The 26,066-nt window shown below is 59.4% G+C and overlaps 1 protein-coding gene and 1 long non-coding RNA gene across 2 annotated transcripts; one reads left to right on the forward strand and one right to left on the reverse strand.

Annotated features, from left to right (window-relative positions):
- Nucleotides 1-1,245: 1,245 nt before the first annotated feature.
- On the forward strand, nucleotides 1,246-9,979 carry MYMK (myomaker, myoblast fusion factor). Its single transcript, XM_086324221.1, has 5 exons — nucleotides 1,246-2,108; nucleotides 5,647-5,761; nucleotides 5,979-6,127; nucleotides 8,571-8,687; nucleotides 9,266-9,979. The coding sequence occupies exons 1-5, from the start codon at nucleotides 1,974-1,976 to the stop codon at nucleotides 9,413-9,415; spliced, it is 666 nt and encodes a 221-aa protein (XP_086180347.1). The 5' UTR covers nucleotides 1,246-1,973; the 3' UTR covers nucleotides 9,416-9,979.
- A 9,412-nt stretch (nucleotides 9,980-19,391) lies between these two features.
- On the reverse strand, nucleotides 19,392-25,618 carry LOC147362291 (uncharacterized). The gene is made up of 2 exons (XR_015136087.1): nucleotides 25,521-25,618; nucleotides 19,392-21,486 (listed from the first exon to the last, which is right to left on the reverse strand). It is a non-coding gene; the product is annotated as an uncharacterized LOC147362291 (long non-coding RNA).
- Between the last annotated feature and the right edge of the window lie 448 nt (nucleotides 25,619-26,066).

Raw genomic sequence — 26,066 nt, forward strand, 5'->3', positions numbered from 1 at the left:
GCACGCTGCCTGCCTCCCCCAACTTTGATTCATTCCTTTCACAGAGTCATTCATCCAGCCAGTGTCTGCTGACCACCCACCACGTGCCAGGCTCTGCCCGGGGCTTGGGCGGGGAGCCGGCCAACCAAGCCCCGGGCACACAACCCGAGCAGCTCCGCACAGAGGCGCGGGTGCTCGGATGGGAGAGAGCAGCGTGTTGGGGCCCAGTGCAGAGCACTTCGGCTTACCTGTGCCGCGTGGCGAGCCTTCCCCACAGACTCAGAGGTGGAGGAAGTGTGCTCTTTCCAGGAGGGCAGGGAGGCCAGGAGGAGGTTCTGGGCACACAAGGGCGGCTGGGGGTGCTGAGGGGAGATGGCCCTGGGTTCTCCTGGAGACCTTGGACTTCACACTGAGGGTGTGGGTGCAGCTGAGCAGAAAAAGATGAGACCACATGTCCCAGGTAGGACTTTTCATTGCAGGCAGCAGAAACGGGCTCCAGCCAGCGTACCACAAAACAGAGAGTTTTCTGGAAAGGTGTGAGGGAGCTCCCAGGTGGAAGGAAAGGCGGAGCAAGTGCACCCCGAAGGCCAGGAACAAGCCGGCAGCCTCTCCTCGAGGTGCCGACTGGCGAGTGTAGGCACCCCTCAGCCTCGCCCCCCACCGACCTCCTGTTTTTCCCATTCTCCAAATTCCAGTTCCCAGGAGAACAAAATCCAGAGTAGCCACCCAGCGACCACAGGAACAAGCCACGTGACACAGGTGGGCGACTCCCAGGGACATTTCGGGACCGTGAAAGAACGCACCCGGCGTGCGTCCGTTTATCCAGGCCGAGACAGGTGTCCACAGAAGCCAGAACAGAGGCTGCCCCTGCTGGGGACTCAAGGACCGCGCTGGAGTGAAGGGGGCACTGGAGCCGTCGCACGGCACTTGGCAAATCCCACCAGACTGCGCGTTCTGAATCTGTGCGTTTTGCTGCGGTGACATCCTTACACCATGATGAAACGCAAAACGAGTAACGAAAGCTGTCCTTTTGCTGACAACAAGTAAATCAATCCAGCAGTCCTTCCAGGGAGAGAGTCAGCCTGGGTAACTCACACAGAGTTACCCAGGGGTAACTTGGCCAGAGGATGGGGGCCCTCTGCCAGGCAGTCCCCCCAGGCCTCTTCAAAAAGGGCAGAGTATCTCCTGAAGGCAGAGGAGCACTGAGAGGGCTGGCGGCGGCCTCGCCTCCGGGACCCTGATAGAGAAGTTCCTGGTCTGTGCACTTCAGGCTTGGATCAATGTAACCAAACAGAAAGGAATGTTAGTTTCATTCATTTAGTTACCAAGGAAACCTGTCTGGGGCGAGAGCAGGCGAGCAAGACCTGGACACGGGCTGGTAAAACGTGAGACTTCGCTACAAGGCCCTTGTAGCGATTGGTGGTGTGGTTTGGCCACTGAGCTGTGTCCAGTTCTTACAACCCCGTGGACTGTAGCCCGCCAGGTTCCTCTGTCCGTGGGATTTCCCAGGCAAGAATACTGGAGTGGGCTGCCATTTCCTTCTCCAGGAGAACCGGCTAACCCTTGGGTTCTGCCACCTCTTGCCCCCCTGTGGACACGTGACTCAAGAAACAGCGTCTGTTCTTTCTCATTCTGGGCTCCCCAGAGCCCTGGGGAGGGGCCAGGGTGGAAAGTGGCTGGATGTTGGGGACTGTGCTCACGGGGGACTTTTCTCCAGAGCTGCTGCCTCAGAGAAGAGAAGTATGGTCTCCCTGAATCAACAGCTCTGACCTATCCCCCAAAAAAACCAGAAACGAGTGCTGATCACATGGTCCGTCAGCTGTCGGACCCTCCCCACAAGCTTCTCGACATGTGCGCGCCCATCCCTGCCTCCTTCAGGCCATTTAAGCCGCAGCTGCCGCTGGGGCCCCCACTGGAAGGAGCAGTCCATCTCCCTCTCTTCTCCCTGCCCTGGGGACCCCGGCAGCCGGCACCCCGCCCCTCCTCCCCAGCCCATGGGGACGCTCATGGCCAAACTGCTCCTGCCCACCATCAGCAGCCTGGCCTTCCTCCCCACGGTCAGCATCGCCGCCAAAAGGCGGTTCCACATGGAGGCCATGGTCTATCTCTTCACCACGTTCTTTCTGGCGGTAAGTCTGGGGGAGAGGACCCCCATCCCCCCAGAGCACCTTCCCAGGGACAGAGGACAGGGGCTGCCTTTTTACCACTTTCCTGTGCTGGGTGATGAAGAAAAGTGATGGGGGGTGAAAGAGCCCAGGAGAGAGGGCTGGGGGACCCCTTCGCCTCCCTGGACCCCAGCTTTCCCATCTGGGCCAGGAAGGCCCTCCAGGGCTGGTGTGAGTGAGACCAAGCCCACAGGGGCCAGGGACAGTCGGTCCAGGCCCGGCCCCTCCAAGCTTCCCCTTCTCTTATCACTGGCCGACCCCTCCAGGCGGCTCCGGGTCCGGCTCCCCACCCTGCTCCCTGGTACCCCGGGCCCCACAGGGGAGCTAGCAGGGCCCGGGGAGCGTGAGGAGCCAAGGAATCTGCCTCCAGGACACTGCAGCTGGCCTCGGCTCGGGACGGCCTGCTCACGTGCGCGCGTCTCCCCTTCGTGGGGCCTGCGCTTCTCTCTGGGCCCTTCTCGCTCTATTTATGCTTCTGGCTGCTGGCTCTCGGCTCCCGCTCCCTGCCCCCGCCCCCACCTCCCCGTGGGTCTCCCTCTGTTTCTCTTGCTGACTCCCTCTGGGCCTGCTTCTCTTTGTTTCTCCGCCTGTGTCTGGCTCCCTCTTGATTTCTGGAGCTGTACGCCCATGGAACAGACTCTCTTTCTAAGTCTCTGGGTCTCTCCCTCCCTGGCCTCGTCCTCCCCAGCCTCCATGCGTCTCTCTGGCCCTATGGATCCCTCCCGCTGGCTTCTGTCTAGCTGTCTGTCCACCTCCCTACCTATGTACTCTCTCTGTGATCCATCATCCACACAGATATGTGATCGGTCGCCTCTCCACCTGCCTGCTCAGCCATCCACACACCCACTCATCATCTCTCTACGCCTTACCCCCGTCCTGACCCCTTACCCCCGTCCCTCTGAAGCTCCTTCCACCACCCTCCCCAGTGGACCCCCGCGAGTGGCCCCGCTCTGACTCCCCAGCATACTCCATCAGTCCCAGCCTTGACTGAAGCCCAGCTCCCTGAGGCAGCATGCTCGGGGGAGGTGAGTGACCCGAGCTCTGTGCGAGAGGTGGCCTGCCCCCTGCCCCAGGCAGCTCGCTTCCCCAGCAGCAGCCCCTTCCTGCTTGTTCGCAGCATCTTGTCAACAGCCACTTCCCTCCCCCTTCTCAGGACCCTGGCTTGGGTGAGGGCCAGGAGGTCTGTCCCGCAGGTGGGAGACTGGGGCCAGGCAGGCAGGGGGCTTCTGTGCAGGGACAAGGGCCTGCAGCCAGGGAGAGGAGCCGAGGTCTTGTCCTCCAAGAGCCCACGATATGCCCGGCCCAGGAAACCATGGTCACCGCCGGGCCCCCCCGCCTCCCTGCCGGGGTGAGCTGGCCCCGCAGCTGCCTCCTAGGCCCGCTTCAGAGGCCAGCCCCACCTGCCCCGCCCGCCCCGCCCCGCCCCGCCCCGCCAGAGGGACAGGGCCAGCTGCCTCCGTGACGAATGTCCTCTGGCCACAAAGCCTCGCTCAGCCCCTTTCTCTGGAGCCCCGGAGGCACCATCACTTCCTTTGAATTCTGTGCTGGTGTACAGCCATCACCGTCTCCGCTCCTGCCTCCCACGTGGCATCTTCTGTGTCCCGACCAGAAGCTGGACAGCGCGCTGTGTGCTCAGCCGCGTGGGCTCCCCGGCCCACGCCACCCTGTGGGGCAGGGGCTCTGACCCCACTTGACAGAAGCCCCCGCCCTGGCCCCAGGGGCCATCAGCCGCCCCTCCGAGCTCAAGGCCAGGACCTAAGGCCATGCGTTCCCTGCCAGGCCCCCAGCCCCAAGCCCCACCCTCACCCCACCAGCGACACACGGAGCCACGTCCTGGCAGACGCAGAGGCCGAGTGCCCGCTGCCACACCTCCCTGCTCCTTGGCACGTGGTCCGTCCCCGAAGCTGACCTGCCCCACCTGTCCCGCAGCAGTGAACCACGGGCCCGGGGGGCAGGTCCCTTCCTGGGCCAGCTCTCCTCCAAACCGCTCCAAACCCCGCCTCCTTGACTCTGCGTTCACAGGCAAGCCTTTGGCCGAGGGCAAGCCAGCTCTGCTGAGAGCTGGGGTCACGGCTGGGACAAGGCAGACGGGAGCGAGGGCACAGCCCGCATCCAGAATTTCACAGCGATGAGGTCTTCCGCCCTACACAGTGACCCGTGCTATTACGGGTGCATTGAATACAAAAGAGATAGCCGACGATGGGCCTGGGTGGGGCTGGGGGAGAAGGGGACCCGTGTCACTCTCAGAGTCTGGCCCTGCCTGCCAGAGCCGTGCGGGGGAGCAAGCGTTCTCCTTCCTCTACCCTGGAGGGGTGAGCACCTTGATCAGGCCCCACCTGAAGCTTCTTCTCTTTCCTGTGCCCAACAGTCATATCCATCACCTGGCTCCTCCCCTTCAACCTTTTCTTTCCCTGTGTCTCTTCAAAGGGCACGGCACCCAAAGCTCAGCATGGTCCTGTGGTTAGGTCTGACCGGACAGACAGGAGCAGCACTCTCTCCTCCCCTGCTCTGGACACTATATCTCTGTTAATGCCGCCTCGATGCCCCTCAGCTTCAGGTTGCGGACAGCTGCAACCGGTGGAGGCTCTAAGCTGCCCTCACCTTGGCTCGATGCACAGGTGACCCAGGGCTCCCCCGACCGCAGCGCCCCTGGCGTCTCCAGACGGGGACTGCTCTCCTGCACGCCTCTCCATCCTGCTGAGCCGGGTTAACCAAGAGTCCGTTGTGCTGCTCCCCAAGCCTGTTTATGCCCTTGAGCTTGTCAAAATAATTACATCACGTAATTAAATATTGCTGAAAATGATGAAACGGGTACGCCAAAGGAGAGAGTTGTCCAGAAGTAAGTGGACGGCTTTGAGAATACTGGCACTCTGCTTTCGAAGCCGATGTTGAGAGACGACCGTAGGAGTCAGGCCAGGGGCTGAGAGGAGGACCCCGAGTTGGGTGGGTGTGGGGTTGGGGGGGGCATCTCTGCCATTGGCCCTCACTTCAGACAGAACCTGAGAGCCACCAGCCAGCCGTTCTCAAAATGGGTTCCCTTCTGGCAGCAGCCTGGGACCAGCCCGGGAGCCTCTTAAGAAAGCAAGCCTCCAGCCTCCACCCTGCCCTGCTGACAGGCCAACTCGCAGGCCAGGTCTGCGCCTGCGTCTTCACCAGCCCCCCCAACCCTGCCCCCAGGGCTCCAGAGACTCGGTGGTCAGAGGGGTCACTTGTGAGAGAGGAGGTCCCCACTCTGACCTGGGCAGAGCAGACTGGTACCCAAGGGAATAGGCTCTGGCCTCCGCTGAGCAGATGCTGAGGGAACGTGTAGATCATGTGGGACTCCCCACCTCAGTGGGGCTTTGGGGGACCCTATGGGAGAGCGGTTCAGAGCGCCCCCGTCTTTCAGGTGGGGAGACAGAGGCCTGGGGCCGTTCAGCGGCCCGCCCAAGGTGCTGGCTCGCAGGGCCTGGGGCCCCGGCACCCTCGCCTCCCTGCTGACCCTCCGCCGTGGCTCCCGCAGCTCCACCACGCCTGCACTGGGCCCGGCCTGTCGCTGCTCTGCCTCCTGCGTCACGACATCCTGGAGTACTTCAGTGTCTACGGGACGGCCCTTAGCATGTGGGTCTCACTGATGGGTGAGTGGCCGCCGCCCGCAGCCCAGCCCTGCACGTGGGGGTCAGGATGCCCCACTGCCCGCCGTCCACCCAGGCCGGCCGCTGACAGCCCACCCCTCCGCTCCCCTGTGAGAAAGCACATGCAGGGCGTCAATGCCTCGACTCCCATCTTTCATAACCTTTTGAAACTGTGCGTCTAGAAAAGTCCCCTCACCTCACCCCGCTCTCTCCCCCGCAGCACTGGCCGACTTCGATGAGCCCAAGCGGTCGACTTTCGTGATGTTTGGCGTCCTGACCATCGCCGTGCGGATCTACCACGACCGCTGGGGCTACGGGGTGTACTCTGGCCCCATCGGCTCAGCCATCCTCATCATTGCAGCCAAGTGGGTGCGTACGTGCGAGCCTCAACGCTCGGGCCGCCTCCCCTGGCGGAGGCTCTTCCCTCTCGGGGTCTCAACCCACCTCCCATCTCACGGGTCGGCAGGCTGGACACGGGGCCTCAGCTAACACGCAGGAAGTGACCGTCGGCCGCCCCTGCCTTGGGGACCCAGTTTGTATCATGTCTGGACTCACCAGCTCTGGATCTGACCCAAGTTACTTAATCTCTCTGCCTCATTTTCCGTATCTGTAAAACAGGTGTTACAGTTCAGTATCTGCTTCACAGGGGTCGGTTCAAAGATTAACTGAGATAATGCACCTTAAGGACTGGCACAGAGCCTGGCTTCTAGTATGCTCAACAAATAGGAGCTGCTATTATAGTCATTGTTATCATTATTATTTAAGCGAATGGCTGGTTTAGAGATGCAACGTCAATTGGAAATGGCCTGGCTTAATCTGGGAAGACTTCCTGGAGGGGGTGAGCCTTGAGCCTGGTTCCAGTGAAAAGGGAGGCTGTAGTGTGAGGTCGACAGGAAGACGGGACCACTCGTGAGCGCCCAAGAGGCCTGAGCCACAGTTTCCAACACCTATGGCCCTTCGCTGGGCACACAGGGATCTAGCGCTCACAAGGCCTTTTACATACAGTCCCCAGGCCTCCCCACCCCAAGGCCCTCCTGGCTGCAAGGGCCGAAACCCACTCAAACTAGTCCAAGTGAAAGAGGGATGCTTGGCAGAGTAGACCCAGGGTACTTCCTGGGCCACCCAGGGCAGGGTGGAGGAACTGCACCTCGAGGGGACCAGAACGCAGACCTGGGAAAGAGGTGGGGCTGGGCAGGAGGTGGGAAGCTGCCCACCGACCCACTGTGCAGTCTGGGGAGGGAAAATGAAGTCCTGGGGGTGAGCTTTCCAAACGCCGCCCTCCTCTCTGTGCCCAGAGAGTGGAGGATTTAGTTTGCCGTCTGGTTAGTGAAGAAAGCAAGGCTGGGAGGTCAGCGACTTAACAAGAAGTCACGGCAGGACAAGCGAGGCCAGGCTGTGACTCCTCACATCTCGGGGAAGCCAAGCTGGCCCCACGCTGACCCAGGAGGCCCTCGGAGAGGCAAGGGGAGGAAGCGCGCTGGGGTCTGACTTGTCTGGACCCGAGGAAGGGCCGCGTTAATTAACATTCTGGAATGCGTAAACACAGCTCCCCTCACTGATAATTCACTCCCTCCCTGGCAGGAAGTGGGATAAAGGCTCCTTGTTCTGCCCTGAAGGGTTGTCCCTCCTACAGAATCTTGACCCGTCTGGCTCTGGGCTGGATTCTAATTAGCTGGGAGTGCGGTCCCTTGCCCGTGTCCCTGTGAAGCCCCACGGGAACCCAGGCTGCCTGCCTCCCTCCATCTGGGGCTCAAATTGTGTTTTCTAGACCATTGAATGTGGAGTTTATTTTGGCTTTTCCAGGGCAGTTGTTTCCTGGAATGAGGGTGCATTTTTCTCCCGGAGCCTCGTCCCTTCTTGAGCAACGGTCAGGGAGAGGAAGTGCAGAGATGGGTGACCAGGCTTGGGGAGGGGCCAGGCCGGGCGCCCCCTGGGGCAGGGGCCTGGAGTCCAAAGGTGCTGGGCGGGCCGAAGGAGGCCTCCTGGGTCCCCAGGCGCCTACGCCCAGAGTCACACTGTCTGGCTGTGCCCACACACCACCTGCGACTTTGCAGGTCCTGAGTCCTCACCAGTGGTGGAAAATTCCAGAAAACTGAACACCGGATATCGGTGCGGAATTTATTTAGTGGCAAAACCAGCCCTGACCCAGCAGGAAGCTACTCACAGTCTCTGTGTGAGCCACTGGAGGTGGGGTGTCCACCACCCAGAGCGTGTGTGACGGCGGGTTCCCTTGCTGGAATCCGAAACGCCCTGCCAGCTGTAGCACTCGCGGTTCGGGTTCTCAGGACGCAGACCTGCTTCTTCTTCATCTGTTTAGTAAATGTGAACCCACGTCTCTAATTCCTACTTGAGTCTTACTCTAGGCAGCCCAGCTGAGGCATGGCCGTCTCACGTGCTGGGCAGGTTTGTCTAAGAAATGCTACGATGAGTCGGTCCACTCTGAAAGTGGCTAGAGGTCTCGCAGGGTCGGCCACACGCGCCCCACGCTCTCCTGCGGTCACGCTGGAGGGCGGGTCCCACACTGCCGACACCCCTTTGCTGGAGGACACCGCGCCACTGGTCTCCTCGGGTTGGGCACTTGCGAGGGTTTCTCCAAGAGGCAGACGGGGCAGGGGGTCCTTCTGGGGTCAAGGGCCCGAGGGCAGCCCCAGTCTGCCCACCCAGGCAGGGTCTCCTGTGGGTCCTGCAGCTACGGAGCCCAATGTGCCCGGGCCCCTCCCCGAGCCCTGTTCCCCGCCCCACCAAGGTTGCCCGGGGTGCGAGTGCCAACGGCTGGGGCCTAAGAATCTCCCTCTGGCCCCCGTCCCCGCAGCTGCAGCAGATGAAGGAGACGAGGCGCCTGTTTCCAGACAAGAGCGTGTACACCCACCAGATAGGCCCTGGCCTCTGCTTCGGGGCCCTGGCCCTCATGTTGCGCTTCTTCTTCGAGGTACTCTGGGAGGGTTGGGGAAGGAGCCCCCCACAAAGGCCATGGTCAGCCCCAACCTGCTTGGCCTGAGGCTGGATGGGGCCGCACCCCTCCAGGAGGCTCCAGCAGCACCCGACTCTTGCTGACACCAGCACCCCCCGTTCAATCACAGCCTGGTCCTTCCCTGGCACCACCAGCATCTCCAGGGGCGGGGGGTACAGACAGCTTGCATTTGGTTGGTGCACAGCCCTGAAGGAGCCACACCTGGAGGAGGGGGGAAGAGGGGAAAGGGGGGAAGGCATGGTGGGAGGAGCCCCACCCCACCGGCAAAGCCCTGTGAGTCAGCACAGACCTGCGGTGGTCTAGGCGTGGAGGGCAAGACCACCGTGGGCTGGACAGTGACAGGAAGCCTCTTGGAGGGGACACTTGGCCAGACTCCCAGGGACGAGCTGGACGGCTGGGGAGGGGCCCGCTGACCCCGGCAGGTGCCAGGTCTCACCAGGCCCGAAGCCGAGGGCCCAGGGCAGGCAGGAACGGGTGGAGGAAGACGGGCCTCGGGGCGGGGGCTGAGCGCAGACGGTCCCGTTCCGCCCCCGCAGGACTGGGACTACACGTACGTCCACAGCTTCTACCACTGTGCCCTGGCCATGTCCTTCACCCTGCTGCTGCCCAAGGTCAACAAGAAGGCCGGAAGTGCAGGGCCCCCTGCCAAGCTGGACTGCTCCACCCTCTGCTGTGCCTGCATCTGACCGTGCGTCCCGGCTCTGAGCCCCGCCCTGCCCTGTCCCCGGCCTGCCGAGAGCGCCCCGTCCTGCCCGACCTGAAGGAACATCCCTCCTCGGAGCCTGAGGCCTCTCCAGGGATTCGGGAAGCACAGGCCGGGCGCTTCTTGAGAATCCACGTATTAGGTTTGTACTGGGTGCTAAGCACCACACTGGAAAGAAAAGAATTTTCTCCCTTCTCCTAGGCCAAGGTCCTGGCAGATGGGAGTATCTGCAGAGCCCCGGAGCCAGCGTCTGTCCACCCCTCACCCCGCCCAGTCCCAGCGACAAGGGGCCTGCCCGCCGCCCCCGGCCAGGTGCTTCCCACGTCACCTGCCACCTGCTTTCTCTTGGCAACCAGTCTCCCCATTCCTGACCCGTGCCCTCAGGCTCAGCGCGCCAGGGTCAGCCAGGCTTCTCTGGCCCTGGCCCAGGCCTGCCTGTCCCTTGCTGCCCTTCCTGCCAGGCCCCTGAATCAAGCCATCTCCATGTCCTGTTCACCCTCATCATTTCATCAAAGCAAGTCTGAATAGATGACAAGTTCAAGGCCCAGATGTACCCTACTTTGATGGGGAGAGAAGGTTGGAAAGTGATGTAGGGTTAAGATTATAGTATGAAAGTCACTCAGTCATGTCCGACTCCGCAACCCCATGGACTGTACTGCCCGGCTCCTCTGTCCATGGGATTCTTCGGGCCCAGAGCTCGAGATGGCAGCGCTGACCTCAGCCCATGGTCCCCGGGGCCTGGCACCACTCCAGGCACCTCGCTCTGGAGTGCCCTCAGGGCTTTCGAGATCCCACCCAGGTTGGGAAGGTGGGCCCGGGTCCGGAACCCCAAGCGAGACCGCCAGGCCCCCAGGCTGGCCCCATGGGGCAGGGCTCGCCCCCGTGTGCGGAGGTCAGCCGGCTCCCGTCCAGGGCCCGCGGGCACCACCCGGCAGTGGGGGCGGGAGCCGGCTGCCCAGACATCACCTCACAAAGCTGAGGCTCCCAGCTTCCCGAATGATCTGGGCACATCCGTCAGGCAGGAAGTTACCTACACCTGTCTGGGGCCTGTTTGTGTTTCCAGACGTGCAGCTACCCACGTCTGCACCCACCACATGGGGCAGCCCCTGGCGTGTCCTCAAGTCACCCCGGCCATGCTTCAGGGGCCGGGAGAGAGCTGGCACCGAGGGTGGGGGACCAGGCGGACCCCGCAGCCCGGCCCCTGTGTGTCTGCAGGCCCCCTTGACTGCCCAGGGGTCCCGCATCCTGGGGGCCTGGACACCCGCAGCCCGGCCCTGGCCCCACCCCTTTCTGTCTCCACAGTCCGCTAGCGACAAAGCGGCCCGCCCGCACTCAGGGTCCTCGCCAAGCCTCGTGGGGCGAGAGCTAGCTCATTGCAGCTCCAGGGCCATCAGCCAGACGCGTCCCCACAGGCGGGCACAGACACATCAGGGCCCCGGCCCAGGGGCGGGCAGGTAACGCCTTGATCAGCCTCGGGCCTTGTTGTGGGGGTGTGAGCACACATGTGCACACACAGACACACACACACACCTGAAGAGACTTCAGGTGTGCCCCTCGGGTCCCGTCTCCCAGTTCCACAGCGGGAGACTCACGGCTCAGCACCAGGTGGTGAGGACAGACTCTGGGGGCTGCGCGGGTGGAGGGCAGCCGGGCAGCATCACTCCATAAATCTGCAAGGTGGCTGGCCTCTGCCCACCGCCTCCTGCCATCCCCCAACCATCCCCCCAACCCATCACCTCCCACCCAGCCCCCCCTCAGGCCCCCCCAGCGAGCACGCCCCGGCTCCCAGCCCCGCGGCAGTGCAGTGCCTGGAAAGTTGGAGGCCCCAGCCTGCTCCCGAGCAGGGAGGAGGCAGGGGCCTGCCAGGCGCGTAGGGGCTGCACCCACAGGCTGCTCACTGCGGCTGCCCTGATTTATGAGGCCGTCTGGGAGCCCGGCCAAGTCTGTAAGTCATGGACAATTAGGAGGCGCGCTCCAGGCCTCAGCCCTGTCTGCCTCTCGGGCTCCAGGCCCGACTGCGCCCCTCCTGCGCCCCGCTGGCCCCCATGGAGACCCCCTCGGAGGGTCCCAGGGGCGGGTCCTGAGCCCACTTTGCAGATGAGGACCCTGACGGCCGGGGAGGCGGCAGCTGGCCCTCATCCCTTGGGCACGGACCACTGATCTGGTGACAGTGCCCAGGGTCTTGCCAGACGTCCCAGAGGCGTCTTCCTCTGGCTTGAAGGAACACTTTGGCATCTTGTGGGGCGGAGGGGTCTACCCAAGGGTCAGAGGGGAGTGCCCAGGAAGGGGACCTGGAAGAGAGGCAGCCCCCCCAACACCCCAAGACTGACAAGGGCCAAGTGCAATGGCCTTCGAGCTCCAGCACCTCCAGTCGCAGTGTCAGGGAGTCCTGGGGTCTTCAGGTCCCTGGAATCTGAGACTCGGGCCCCTGGTGCAGGGAGCGCCCCCACCCCAGGCCATCCCGGGCCACCCTGGGCTCCAGACAGGACTGCCCCTCCCACCCAGCCCCGAGGCAGGGAGGACTGGGGTCCCCGAGTCCTGGGATATCCAACAGTGAGTGCCTGAAAATGTCCTCCGAGATGTCACTGGACGCCTCGAGTGGTGGCGTGCCACGGAACTCGCTTTGACAGTGGAGATGTTCACCCAGCCCGGGCAGCGTCCGCCTGACGCACAGGCCCGTGAGCCTCTCAAACGTGCCTGGCAGAGCTGGCTCTTTAAATGTCAGCTGAGTCTAATTGATCTGAATGTCAATAGCCACATGGGTAGGGTTGCAGATAAAATACAGGATGCCTGGTTCTATTTGAATTTCAGATAACAGATAATTATCTTGCCTCAGTGTGTCTTAAATTTAGAGCACGCTTGCAGGAGACCTACTTAAAAATGATTCTATTCCTCTGAAATTTAAATGTAACCCAATGTCCTGTGTTTTATCCAGCCCCCATGGCTAGCAGCTCCCCACAGGGTAAGGCATCTGCAAAAAACAAAAGGATAGGCATCTCCCTGGACACGTGGGTTTGGGTGCCCAGGATTCAACCAGGCGACACAGGCAGGGAGGCTGCAGTGCCCAGCGCAGGCAAGGCGGGGGCTGGGCGGGGCAGGGGCTGGGCGGGTACAGGCCCACACTGGCCTCTCGGGGCCTGGGCTCGGCTTCCAGACCCTGCAGAGTAGTCGATGCCCTGGCCGAGCACACGCGTGCCCCAGGCCCATGCACACAGCCCCCTTTCCCCAGCACACTCGGAGCCCTGTTGCGGGAGGAGGAGGGGGGCACGGCGCACACCTCGGACGGCCCAAACGGAGAAGAATTATAAACATTCGCAACAATGTAGACAAAACAGTCTATTGTAGGGGCCCCTCCGCCTCCCCCCAAGCTGGGGCGAGGTGGGCATGGTGTGGGGAGGGCTCGGGCCCCCGCCAGGGCGTCCTCTGTTTGCACAAGCGGAGGTGTTTTCGTCTGAGGGCAGTCTGCACGCTGTGGCCTTTGTCCCGTCTGCTACTGAGATTTCCTGTCTCTGCTCTTCTCTTCCCCAGCAAGACCATCTGAAACCCAAAACTTTTATTGCCCCTTTTAAAAAAGGGCTTTACGCCATCTCCTGCATCCCGGTCTGTTCCTCCTCCTCCTGCTCGGGCTGCTGCGATTGTAGTTAGGGGAGGCCTGCTGGGTGCCGGTGCTGTGGCAGGAATTCGCCCTGGTCTTCCCTGCAGGGTCTTGGCGGCAGGAGCTGCAGGGAGGAGGGCCAGGTATGTGGGCAGGACGATTCTGCAGAGTCGGCAGGAAGCCCCGGGGTATAAAACTCAGGCCTGCAGCTTAGTTGGTTAGCACAGCGGCGAGCTGAGAGCCGCGGTCCGCAGAGACGCACGGCACATGCCCCCCGGGGACCTGGCCACCCCCCTCGCGGCTCTGTGCTCTTCCCATCCCTGCACCCGCTGTCCCCACCACTGGGAGCGGCAGCCTCTCCCCGCCCGGCTCTCGGGCCCATGAGGGTGAATTAGGTCAGAGGCTGGCTGGACTGAAGAAGTCTCGGGAATAAAGGGAAGGAGGCAGGAGCAGGAGGCGGGAGGTGGGAGCTGGGGGTGTGGGGAGGCAGTCAGGGTCCCCCCTGTAGTTTCCCCACTGCGTCCCCACGCAGGCTCGCCGAGTCCCCTGGGTCCTCTCCCCCGCAATTTGTTCATTTGTAGTAGCCCTCACTTCTCTGGGTTTTGCTGAGATTAAACGAGATCGTTGAATACAGAGCAGTGGCGAGCATCTCTTTAAACGTCACCGTTTAGTGGTCATCGTCACTTTCATCATCCGTGGTCCTGTCAAGCAAAGGAGTCTCTAGAATATAAGTGAAGGATCCTGACCCTCAGGGGACATCCACCCCCACACACTCCCATTTGACAAGGAAACAAAATGCTCAAAACAAGCGTTTATTATGCATGAAGGGATTAAGCAAGGCAGGCTGCTCGGAAGAGGCAGGTTTGAGACCGAAACTAGAAAAGCAAGTGGATGGGACCACGTGGGCCTGCACACAACTGGCTCTCGGACCTCTCCGGTGATGGCTTCACAGTTCCGCACTCCGAGTCTAAGCGTCTCCCTGAGCTCCTGCACCCTTCCTGAGAGCGGTGAGAAAACCACTGCTGACCGGAAGGAGAGATGGTGCCAACAGCTGAGAGGGGAACGGTCCCTGCTCCCGTCGCTGGCGTGGGTGCCACGGAAATCGCTGAGACGCGTCCCGGGGGCTCCAAGGAGCGCCGGCCCGTTACGTCTCAGCACAGGAAGAATTCAGTGAGAGGCAAAGCGAGAGATCAGTGATTTAGGAGAACAGGACGCTTAGGAGGCTTCCTAGTGGGTGGGCGAGAGGGGGCCGCACTCCGAGAACTTAGTGGGCTGCAGTTTTATAATCAAAGGCAAAATGTGGAGGGGAGAAGACCGCCTTCTTCGTCTCTCTTGAGGAGACATCACGCTTGCGTCATCAGCTCCTCCTCCACGTCAGGCAGCAGGGTTTCCTTGTCCCCACATGGTCAAGCCAGGACCGTCACGGCACTGTGGAAATGAGCAGAAGGTGGTAACATGCGCTAAAAATGGCAGATGGCCTGAGGTTTCAGTGGAATGCCACCTTTCCCTTATACCCTTGTTCCCAGTGTGCCCCGCGGAGATGTCCTAGGAATCATTAACTCGCTGAGCTCCCGGGGCCAGATGTGGGGCTCACGCCACCATGGTTTTATGGTCCCGGGGCACGTCTCGTGCTTCCGCTGCACAGCTTCGTCGCTCGGCCAGTCAGCTTGGTTTTGTGGTCACGCGAACCTGCTTTCTTGAGTGATCATTAACTTCCACGGGTCTCCAGTACTTTTTTTCCTTTACTTGAAATCCCCTAGTGGGATTAACTATTTAACCACCCTCTACTCTGTCCCTAACACCAGGACTGGGCTTCCCTGGTGGCTTAGTAGTAAAGGATCCGCCTGCCAAGGCAGGAGACACAGGGCATGCGGTTCGATCCCTGGGTCGGAAAGATCCCCTGGAGAAGGAAATGGCAACCCACTCCGGTATTCTCTCCCGGAGGATCCCATGGACAGAGAAGCCTGGCGGGCTACAGTCCACGGGGTCGCAAAGAGTTGGACACAACTGAGTGCAAATCACCAGGACAAGAGAGGTGATTTCGTCTGGCGACTCAGGGTCCAGAGTTGGAGGAGGAAGCTGCTGCCCCGCATGGGCACCGAGTGGTCCCCCAGCCCCTCGCTTCCCCAGGAACCAGGCAACCTTCCAGCTCCCGCGTTCTAGCAGGGGCAGCAGAGCCAGGAATGAGAGGCCAGGGCTGGGGTCAGGAGCGTCCCTGCAGAGGGCGTGCTGTTCACTGACTTCAGGGAGACGGGGCAGAGCTCCAGGAAGAGGGTGAAAGGTCAAACAGGTACATCTGGGAACCGCAGGGTCTGAGTGGCCGTGGACGGCCGTGGGCAGGGCGAGGAGGAGAGTAGACGGGCTGGCTCCCAAGGGCCCAAAAGGCTCTGTGGGAGGACTTTAGGGGGTCAGGTCCCACTGCCGTAAGAAGGGGGTCAAAGCCCAGGGAAAACAACAGAGGCAACCGCCCAGCAGGAGGCCCCGGTGGGCCTGGCGAGGGCAGAGGAAGGGGGCGTGGGGGAGACGGCAGTCCCTGAAAGAGGGCAGGCAGTGCGTGCGCCAGGCTGGCCAACGCCCGCTGGTTCCCTGGCTGCCCCCAGGGAGGTGGGTCTGCATGCTCTGAGAGTCCGGGGAAGCCATCGGAAGCTTCTGGATGGCCTGGTTTTGTCAGGGAGCGTAGAGTCTCGGTCAGCCCCAGAGCCCTTGGCCCCTCGCCCTCCTGCATGATTGTGGGGAGGCAGGGAGAGAGGTGAGGACCGGCTGGCCCAGCGGGCAGCGGGTACCACCCATGCCAACGTCATGCCCGGAGGGGCCAGGAGGCATCTGAGACCCTCTGAAGTCTGAGAGCTCAGTTGGAGGGTCTGAATCCGCACCCAGCTCACACTTACCCAATGTGGGTCAGACCAGTAAACGGGCACCTCTTTCCATATCTGCTGTGGTGAGGGCTGGCTCACAGCTCCTGAAGAGCCCACGCTTGATAAACGGCTGGCCTGTGACCTCAGAGGCTTTAGCCTTGACCCCTTGCTGACTTGTCCTCGCCAAAGCAAGAGAAAGGGGAAGGGGCTGGCTTGGAGTGCCCACTCCCAGGGGCCATGCAACCTTAGGCAACCTTCAGCTCCCAGTACCTCCAGAAACAGGGGCCCCTGCTCATCCTGCTGGGGCTGTCCAATGGCACCTCCCCTGTGCCCCCCCGGCTCAGGACGGCCTGCAGAGGCACACAAGAGCCCCTTCCACCAGCAAAGGGGAGCCATGCTGTGGAGTGCCACCCACCTCAACGCATAGCGGAGAGGCAGAGCCGAGCGGTTCCACCCAGCCCTCTGGGAGCCAGGCCACAGCTGGAGAGACTCAGGGCCCAGGCCAGGAGGCAGCCAGAGGCAGCTGTGACCACCCCACGTTCAGGGCCAGTCTGGGGGAGCCATGGAGAAGGAAGTGGCCGGCGTGTGCCTGCAGCCACACACCCAGCCTGCCTGCCGCCTTGTCTCCCATCAGAGCAGCCAGGCCCCCGGCTCCTTCACTGGGAGCCTTTCGTTCTCCTCACGGGAGCCTGTTGGCCGAGAGCCCCAGGCGGAGCCAGGCGAGCGGGCAGCCATGGCCACATCTGGAAGAGGTTTGGCAGAGCCCCGGGCCCCCCGCGCCACAGCCGCCAGCCTCAGAGCTGCAGCTGATAAGCGCCCGCCGCCGGCTGGGACTCCAGGAACCTGCCAGGCCCAGACTCACAGCCCTGAGTCCAAGGGTGGGCGAGGGGGGCAGGGGCACGGGGCACTGTCTGCGCCAGTGCCAGAAATCGCATCACGGCAGGGCCCAAACAGCGACCAAGGTGGCTCCGCGGGCCAGCTCATCCCCGCTGCAAACGCCTGCTTTTCTGCATGAGGTTCCCAACGCCTGTGTCCTCGGGATGGGCGTCGTCACCCCCCGCGTCAGACTCCAAGGCCTGGAAGGGGCTTGCACACCTGTGATCGCCCCTTCGTCCCCACACATCTTGGCCATCCGCCTGCACAGACTGGCAGATGCGGATGGCTGTGTGTGGGTGTATCTGGGATCTCAGACCAAGAGGTCTGAGACTTAACCCCATCTGGCGTGGGGTCTCCCCATCCAGCCCGGACATCCCTGGGCTTCCTGTCGCCACGGAAGCCTCACTGAGAACCAACCAGCCAGGCCGCTGGGCGCTGCACTCTGCCGTGAGTGCTCAGGGCACTTGGCTGCTGGGTTCGTGGCCACATCTGTGCAGCGGTGACCCTCTCCAGCTTCCCAGGGGTCCCAGGGAGCCTCCTCCCTCCCCCCACCCCCGCCCACCGCCAAGTCTGGGGCATAACTGATCAAACTGGCAACCCTGGCAAACAAACCAGGGCAAGAATCAGAAAAGGAGCAGGAAGCGGAGGAGGCGGAAGGAGCCGAAGGACGAACGCAGCCCACACCTCGCCTGCCGGACGCTTGCCCGCACGGCTTTGTGTTAATACGAACTGACTCCTGGCCCCTCAAGCTCCGAGACAAGCCCTGAGATCTGCCTTGCTTTGATTTCCATGAAGATGTGTTCTTGATTCATTTGTGGACAAGGGGATTCTCAGGCTGTTTTACCGTGGTCATTACTGATTTCTGACTGGTCCTGAGTTCAGCCGATGCTTCAAAATGGGCTGTGGTCACTTTACGACCGAGGGTGTGTGGTCAGTTGCCCTGGGGGCCCTGGGGGAGCCTGGTCACACTCTGGAGGGGCCACAAGAGCTGGCGAACCCAGTGTTTCGCTCAGACCGCCTACGTCCTGACTCAGTGGTCGATGTCACTTGCTTGTGTCTGGTGGTCACTCCGTTGTGTCTGACTCTTTATGACCCTACGGCCTTTGTACCCGCCAGGCTCCTTTGTCCATGGGATTCTCCAGGGACGAATACTGGAGTGGGCTGCCATTCCTTCCCCAGGGGATCTTCCCAATCCAGGGACTGAGCTCGGGTGTCCTGCATTGCAGGCAGATTCTTTACTGCTGAGCCGCCGTTTAGAGGGTTTGTAAATCTCACGATCTGGGACACACAGCCTTTAGAACAAAGGATGCCAGAGCAGCTGGATGTCCACAGTCAGAAGCCTCACACCCTGTCCCAAAAATTAACCCAAAGAACCAGAAAGCTTCCAGCAGAAAACATAAGAGAAAGTCTTTGTGATCTTGGGTGAGGCAGAGATTTCTAAGATAGGACACCAAATGTGCAATCCATCCAAAAAACATCAATAAACTAGACTGTACAAAATTTAAAGCTTTTGCCCTTCAAAAGACATCATTCAGTCAGTTCAGTTTAGTTGCTCAGTCGTGTCTGACTCCTTGTGACCCCATGGACTGCAGCACGCCAGGGTTCCCTGTCCATCACCAACTTCCAGAGTGTACTCAAACTCATGTCCATTGAGTCAGTGATGCCATCCAACCATCTCATCTTCTGTCATCCCCTTCTCCTCCTGCCCTCAGTCTTTCCCAGCATCAGGGTCCTTTCAAATGAGTCAGCTCTTTGCACCAGGTGGCCAAAGTACTGGAGTTTCAGCTTCAACATCAGTCCTTCCAATGAACACCCAGGACTGATCTCCTTTAGGATGGACGGGTTAGACCTCCTTGCAGTCCCAGGGACTCTCAAGAGTCTTCTACAACATATTTGAAGGACATATACAGAATGAGGGCTTCCCTGGTGGCTCAGATGGTAAAGTGTCTGCCTGCAATGCAGGAGACCCAGGTTCAATTCCTGGGTTGGGAAGATGCCCTGAGAAGGAAATGCAACCCACTCCAGTACTCTTGCCTGGAAAATTCCATGGACAGAGGAGCCTGGTAGGCTACAGTCCATGGGGTCATAAAGAGTCGGACACAGCTGAGCGACTTCACTCACTTCACTTTGTACACAATGAAGACCTTGTATCTAGAACACACAAATAAGCTTTTAAAACTCAGTGAGAAGACAGACAGCTGAAGAAAAAAAATGGGCAAAAGATTTTGACACTTCACCAAAGATTTATGAATGGCCCACAAGCATATGGAAAGATGCTCAACATCGAAAGTCAACAGGGAAACGCAAATCAAGCAACAGTGAGATACCACTGCACACGCACTAGGGTGGCTGTGGTCACAATGACGGCACTTCATGTGGACAGGGTCATCCGGTTTCCACAAGAGAGAGCCCGAGCACGACCACGAAGACCCGGTGCAACCAAAAGTAAACTGGACTGTCGTGAGGGTTCCATTCACAAAAGCACTGGGTTTAATGTGGGTGGAATATGGCGTGGAACCTGCACGTCTAATCCCGTTTTTTGTGGCCTCTCCCTCTAGTTCTGCCAAATTTCGCTCCATAATGTATCTTGAGGTTTTGTCAGTAGGCACACTCAAAAGAAGAACAGTTCGATCTTCCCAATAAATTGATTTCTGTTTATTATTAAGCAAGGAATGAACGATCTTTCTTTTTGACTTACAGGGTGTTTTTCTTTTTTTTCCCCCAAGCCTTAAACTGTTTATGTTGCATCGGGGTATAGCTCATTTTAGTTAAATAGTCATCGGAAGGACTGATGCTGACACTGAAACTCTAGTATTTTGGTCATCTGATGTGAACAGCCAACTCATTGCAAAAGTCTCTGATGCTGGGAGAGACTGAGGGCAGAAGGGGAAGAGGGCATCAGAGGATGAGATAGCTGGATGACGTCATCAGTGCAATGGACATGAACTTGGGCAAACTGCGGAAGATGGCGATGGACAGGGAGGCCTGGCGTGCTGCCGTCCACGGGGTCGCAAAGAGTCAGACACGATGGGGCGGCTGAACAACAGCAGCACAGCCGGGTAACAACGCTGTGGTTATTTCAGGTGGGATAAAGCGTGTTTTCCTGATGTGAAGACAGCCTTTCCAACATTCTCTGGCTTAGTATTTGCATAAATGCTTCCTTGCTATCTTCTTGTATCTTTATGTCTTAGGTAAGTTTCTTACAAAGATCAGCTGGATTTTGTCCTTTTTATCTGGCCTGAAATCATAAAGAGTCATCACTATAACTTTTAACTGTTCTATTAGTTTCTATGTATTGTGATTGCCAATATAGGTGGGCTGATTTCTGCCACCTTATCAATAGTTTGTCTTTTTTATGTCTTGCTCTCTCTCTCTTTTTGCCTTCTTCTGGATTCTCGAGCGTCTTTGTCCCGCCTCCCTCTCCACTGGTTTAGAATTTATGCACTCTATTTCCATTCTTTTGGTGATTGTTTATTGAAGTCGATTCTAAATTAACACTTTTTCTTCTCTTTCAGAGCCTTTTCGTTCCAACTGACCACACAGGCCCCGTCCCTGCAGCTTAAGGCCGGCCTAGCCTTGCGTTTCGCACTGTCCCCGTTTAAATCCCGCACGGCACTTTCGCCGTCCACGCTTGTCCGGACGTGCCCACGCGCGTCACAGCGGCTTGGACTTCCGTCCTCTCTAGCGTTCCCGTTGTCCATCTGGGGTCACTTTCCTTCCTCCTCAAGTGTTAAGGCTTCCTCAAGCGCAGTTGCTCGTGGGACACTTTCTTGGTTTTCCTTTGCCTGTTGCCGCTTTTCTCTGTTGACTTCCAGGCCAGGAGCCTTCGCTTGTGGAGTTTTGACGATACCACTTCTCTGTTTTCAAGCCCCCGTTGTTGCTACTGAGAAGTGGGCTCTCAGCATCAGAGTCCTTGAAGGCGACCTGTGCCTCCTCTCTGACTGTCTCAGGGCTTCTACTGGCCTTGGTGCCCTGCATGTGCTGAAGTGAAGAGGTGTGGATCCCGTGATCTCATGGTGCTTGACATTCCTTGGGCCTCTTGTACTCGTGGTCAGCTCTCTTCCATTCAATTTGGAACCGTTTCAGCCTTAATCCTCTACAAACACTGCCTCTGTCCCTGTCTGCTTCTCTCTTCACTCTCTGGAGCTCCAGCTAGCAATATACTTACCCTCTCACTCCAGCCTCTGTGATTTTTTTTTTTCATATTTCCCAGGTGAAATTTTCCTAGTTCCTTTGACTTTATCCTTCAGGTCACTAATTTCTCTCCAGTTGTGTCTAAGCTGTTGTTACATTTATCCTCTGATTTTTAATTTCAAGCGTTAAGTATTTTTTACTTCTAGGAGTCAGCTTGCTATTTACTGACGTATTCAGGTCTCTTTTATTTCTTCTATAAAACATATTCACTTTGTTTTCTGGGTCTGATAGTTTTAATATCTGAATTTTCTGCCGATCTGACTCTGCATGCATACTCAGTCACTCAGTCGTGTCCAATCCTTTGTGACCCCATGGACTGCAGCCCACCAGGCTCCACTGTCCATGGAATTTCCCAGGCAAGGATACTGGAGTGGGTTGCCATTTCCTCCTCCAGGGGATCTTCCTTTCCCAGGGACTGAACCTGCGTCTCCCGTGTCTCCTGCGTTGGCGGTTGATTCCTGACCACCAGCGCCGCCTGGGACTCTGCCTCTGCCTCCTATTTCCGTCCGCTTTCACTCACGGCGCTTCGTTTACCTGTGTATGTGAAAGTGAAAGTGTTAGTCGCTCAGTCGTGTCTGACTCCTTGTGACCCCCATGGGCTGTAGCCCGCCAGGTTCCTCTGTCCATGGGATTCTCCAGGCAAGAATACTGGAGTGGGCAGCCTTTCCCTTCTCCAGGGGATCTTCCCAACCCAAGGATCGAACCCAGGTCTCCTGCATCGAAGACAGATTCTTCACCAGCTGAGCCACCAGGAAGCTTTGTACTTAGTGAATATTTACTGAGTTGCTCATTGGCTCTGGGACTCTGTGAAATGTCTCTGAGGCTTGAGATGAAGGTGAATTCCTTTAGAAAGTGCTTGCAGGACTTCCCTGGGGGTCCAGTGGCTATGACTTCACACTCCCAATGCAGGGGGCCCGGGTTCGATCCCTGGTCAGGGAACAAGAGCCCCGCACCACACCTGAGTGTTCCATGCCGCCACTAAGAGCGCCCACACGCCGCAGTGCAGCTAAGACGGGGGCGGCCAAGCAAACACACGGCTCTTTTTAAAAAAGAAAGCTCTGGCGGTCTGAGAAGCCTTTAAACTAAAACCTCTCGTTTGAAGTTTGGGGACAACTGAGAGGGGATGGATTCAGGCTGCACAGACCCCGAGGGTGAGTCTGGATGATGGATTCTTAGAGCCCAGTTCCTCCTCTCCTCAGTACCAAGGCCTGAGGCACCAGAGCCGAGGCGCTACCTGGAGGCCAGGTGGGGTCCCAGCATAGCTGGACGCGAGGTTGAGCCCTCGGGAACCCTGGATGCATCGAGGTGGTCCTCCCTTGGGCCCCCAGTACGCCCTCTCTGTGCTTTGTCTTCTGACCCTGAGATCAAAGGGAGTCAGAAAACAAGAACAGCAACAATAAAACAAAACAAACAGACAAACGACCCTCTGGTTTACCCACCGGGTCGGAGACGCTGCAATTCTTCCAATTCAACATGAGAAGACAGGTTGTTCCTCGGCCGTCACAGACAGTGAACAACAGAACCAGCTGCGCCTGCTGGTGACCACCAGCTGCCGTCCGCCAGTCAGCGGGGTCACACCCCAGGAACGGCACGCCCTCGCTGAAGACCACCCAGCGCCCACCCGCCTCCCTCTGACAGTCCTCCTGGCCGACACCGCACTTAACTGACACTCCGTGCCAGGCCGGCAGGAGGGGTGCCTGGGCTCATGACCGTGGCTCTCTCCTTCCTAACGATCAATCCATTCAGCACTTTTGCTTGTACGTGGGGGCAGCAGCCTCGTGTTCCCCGCTCAAAGCAGAGCCAGTTTTGGCTTGGCTGCTCCTCTCTGGGCCCCCACTTTTGCCAGCCTTCCCTGAGGACTCCACACCTCCTAACCAGCTCAAAGGGTCTCCCAAGTGGCTCAAAGGTAAAGAATCCACTTGCTGATGCAGAAGCCACAGGAGACACAGGTTCAATCCCTGGGTCTGGAAGATCCCCTGGAGGAGGGCATGGCGACGCTCTCCAGTATCCATGCCTGGATAACTCCATGGACAGAGGGGCCTGGTGAGCTACAGTCCATGGGGTCACAAAGAGTCAGACACAACTGAGCGACTGCTCACACACACACGCGCACACACGCACGCAGCCATCTCAAGGCAGTGTTCAAGAAGCCCCTCCCTGGTGGTCCAGTGGTGAGGACTCTGCTCGTTCACTGCTTAGGGCCAGGATTCAATCCCTGATCAGGAACTAAGATCTCACAAGCTGTGCAGCGTGGCCAAAAAAAAAGATAGCTTTCAAGATGAATATCTTATTTTACTCAGAATGTGTAGCTGCTTTTAGTGAGAGGGCGTGTACAGGTTCTTAACTGGGTGTCGTGATGGGAACAGATATCTTTTGCCTTTATTTTACAGATGGGGAGACTGAGGCTTAGTATGTGCGTGCATGCACAGTCCTGTCTGACTCTTTGTAACCCCCATGGACTGTAACCCGCCAGACTCCTCTGTCTGTTGGATTCTCCAGGCAAGAATACCAGCATGCTTTGCCATTTCCTCCTCCAGGGGATCTTCCTGAGGTAGGGATCGAACCTGAGTCTCCTGAATTGGCAGGTGGATCCTTTATCACTGAGCCATCTGGGAAGCCCAACTGAGACTTGGGGACACTCATAATTCACAGACTCTAACCTCGGAACCCAGACACCCTGCCTCCCGGGTCTGTGCACTTAACCTCTGCCATTGGCTTGCAGAGGCTCCGGCAAGTGCTCAACAAATGAGTCAGTAACTGGTGAGTTCATTCATTCATGCCTCAAATATTCACTGAGCTTCTTCAGTTTGCCGCACGGTCTGAGGCCCTGAAGATACCGCAAAGGCCAAGGGTGACATCACTGCCCCAGAGAGTTCACATTCCAGAGGCCGTCGGGGATGGTCAGAGGCTCTGCATCTCCGCAGGGACCTCGGCCCGCACTGGCCACTCCAGCGGGGCCTCAAGTCTGGGACCCCTCCTCTAAGTGGGACCCCATTAAGAGGAGTGGGGGGACCCCCCCCAAGCGCTTGTGCCTCTGGGAGGCCGCGGAGGTGACCCTGCTGACCATGGGAACCCTGGGGTCAGGCCAGCTCTGTGATTTCCCAAGGTTCATGGCTGAGCTGGCCTTGAACCCAAGCCTGTGGTTTTCCACCCCGTCTCCATCAAGGTGAGAGCTCCAACAAGGATTCAGATGAGCGATTCCGGGCTGACATCTCTGGGCCCAGGAAGGGCACAGCGGTCGACTGGCCTCCCTCTGCTGGTGACCCTGGTGGTCACGATGTGGGAGTTGCCAGCCATTCCATCAGAAGCTGGCGCCATCCCTAATTTCACTAGAGTGACGCCTTTGCCTGCAGGCGAAGGGCACCCCAGAGACTGGGCTGTAGACAAACCTCAGCTCTGACGTTCCCCAGAGAACTTGGGGGTCGGCACTTGCCCACAGTTCAGCCAGCCAAGCAGGCCTCGGCCTCCACCCTGTTACCCCCTAGACTCTTGGGTCCCCAAAAGGGCCCCCACACCTGTGTTCCTTGGTCAGCCGAGTGGCAGGGGCGGATGGTGGTGCTCCGCGAACAGCTGGGCACAGCTGCCTCCCGAGGACACTGCCCCCGGCATGCCTGGAACACAGGGTCAGACTCCATTCATTCCCCGCATGGGCCCCGCTCCAGCAGGCCTGGCCAAGGGACGGCGTGTCCTGGGGGAGGGCTGGCCCCTGGCTCAGCCTGACAAAGCAGCGGCGGGGGGACAGAGCTCCAAACCCGAGGAACTCGGGCCTCCTCTCTGCAGCTGCCGCCCCGAGCTGGGCGCTGTCTGTGGGGCAGGGTGGCGTGCTGGCCCTGGAGTGGGGAGGTGGGGGACGGGGAGGTGACCCGAGCTTCCGGAGCCTGGGGCTGTGGCTCCCACCCGCCTGCTCCAGAGCCAGCACTGGGATCCGGGGACCTGGTGCAGCTTGTCCCGGAACCCTGCACACGGGCCACTGCGGGCCATGGGGCACTGCCCTCCCAGCCCCCACCCAGCCAGCCAGGGGCTGGGACCAGGTCATTGTCTCCAGCTAGAATCCCCATGTCAAACCCACCTTGCCCGTCAGATCTGCAGCCTCGGGTGGGAGTGGCGGGGGCGGGGGCTGGCCTCAGTGGCTCCCTGGCTCTGTCCTGTCACATGCCCACCCTCACCCCCAGAGCACTTTATGCCTCCATCGGGAAGTGGGGGGAGGTGAGTGGATGTTCGTGTGTAGTTATGATGTGTGTTGGGGGAAGGGGTGAGGGATGGGCAGCAAGGTGAGTAGGTGGGGGGTGAGTGGGGGTCGGGGTGAGTGGGGGAGTGAGGGGGGTGGACGTCATCTTCCCAGCACCTGGCCGGCCCATGTGCTCCTCTGAGCCCCCCACCACCTGCTCTCATCCTGCCTGCTTCCAAGACCAGGCTCAGCGCCTGCCTCTCCCCTGAAGGCCTCCCAACCCGCACCGTCTACCGTCCCCGCGCCCCCGCCGCTCGCCCCTCGGTTGCCAAGGCAACTCTTGCATCCAGGTGTGCATCACCCCCGAGACCCCTACACCCGCCGCCCCACCCCCGCTGACCTGGCCTGCCCTCAGCTTCCAGGCCTGAAGCAGCTGCCACCGTCAGCCTGCCACAGACGAGAGCTTCCTGCTGTTTTCAGTTTCACTTTACTTTTTTTTTTTAACCACATAAGCAATACACAGGTAGGCACAGGTTTGGTCAAAGCAGCCATTTAACTCTCTTACAAAATGGGAATTCCCCGGCGGTCCAGTGGTTAGGACTCTGCGCTTTCACCAAGGCCCAAGGTCACTTCCTGGTCAGAGAGCTAAGATTTCACAAGACGTGAGGCCAAAAAAGTATAAATAAATAATGACTCCAGTCGTTGTAGAAAAATTCAAACGTGGTGAACAAAAAGACCGTCCAAAGCACCTGAGGCCGCTGGCACTTTTCTCTGCAAATGGGGGGCTGGAGAAGTGCCGAGGCGCCAGGTCTGCTCCGGAGAGCTCTCTCCATCCCCAGACGACCCTAAGCTGGGGGGGGGGGGCCCTCTCCTCACCACTTACAGTGAGGGGACAGAAGTGCTAGGTCAAGGGTCAAGGGCGCCGATGGCTGGGAACCCGTGGGAA

The sequence above is a fragment of the Bos grunniens genome, chromosome 11 (assembly GCF_055505025.1).
Source record: "Bos grunniens cultivar Pamir isolate PY7600 chromosome 11, Bosgru_T2T1.0, whole genome shotgun sequence".
Classification (NCBI taxonomy): domain Eukaryota; kingdom Metazoa; phylum Chordata; class Mammalia; order Artiodactyla; family Bovidae; genus Bos; species Bos grunniens.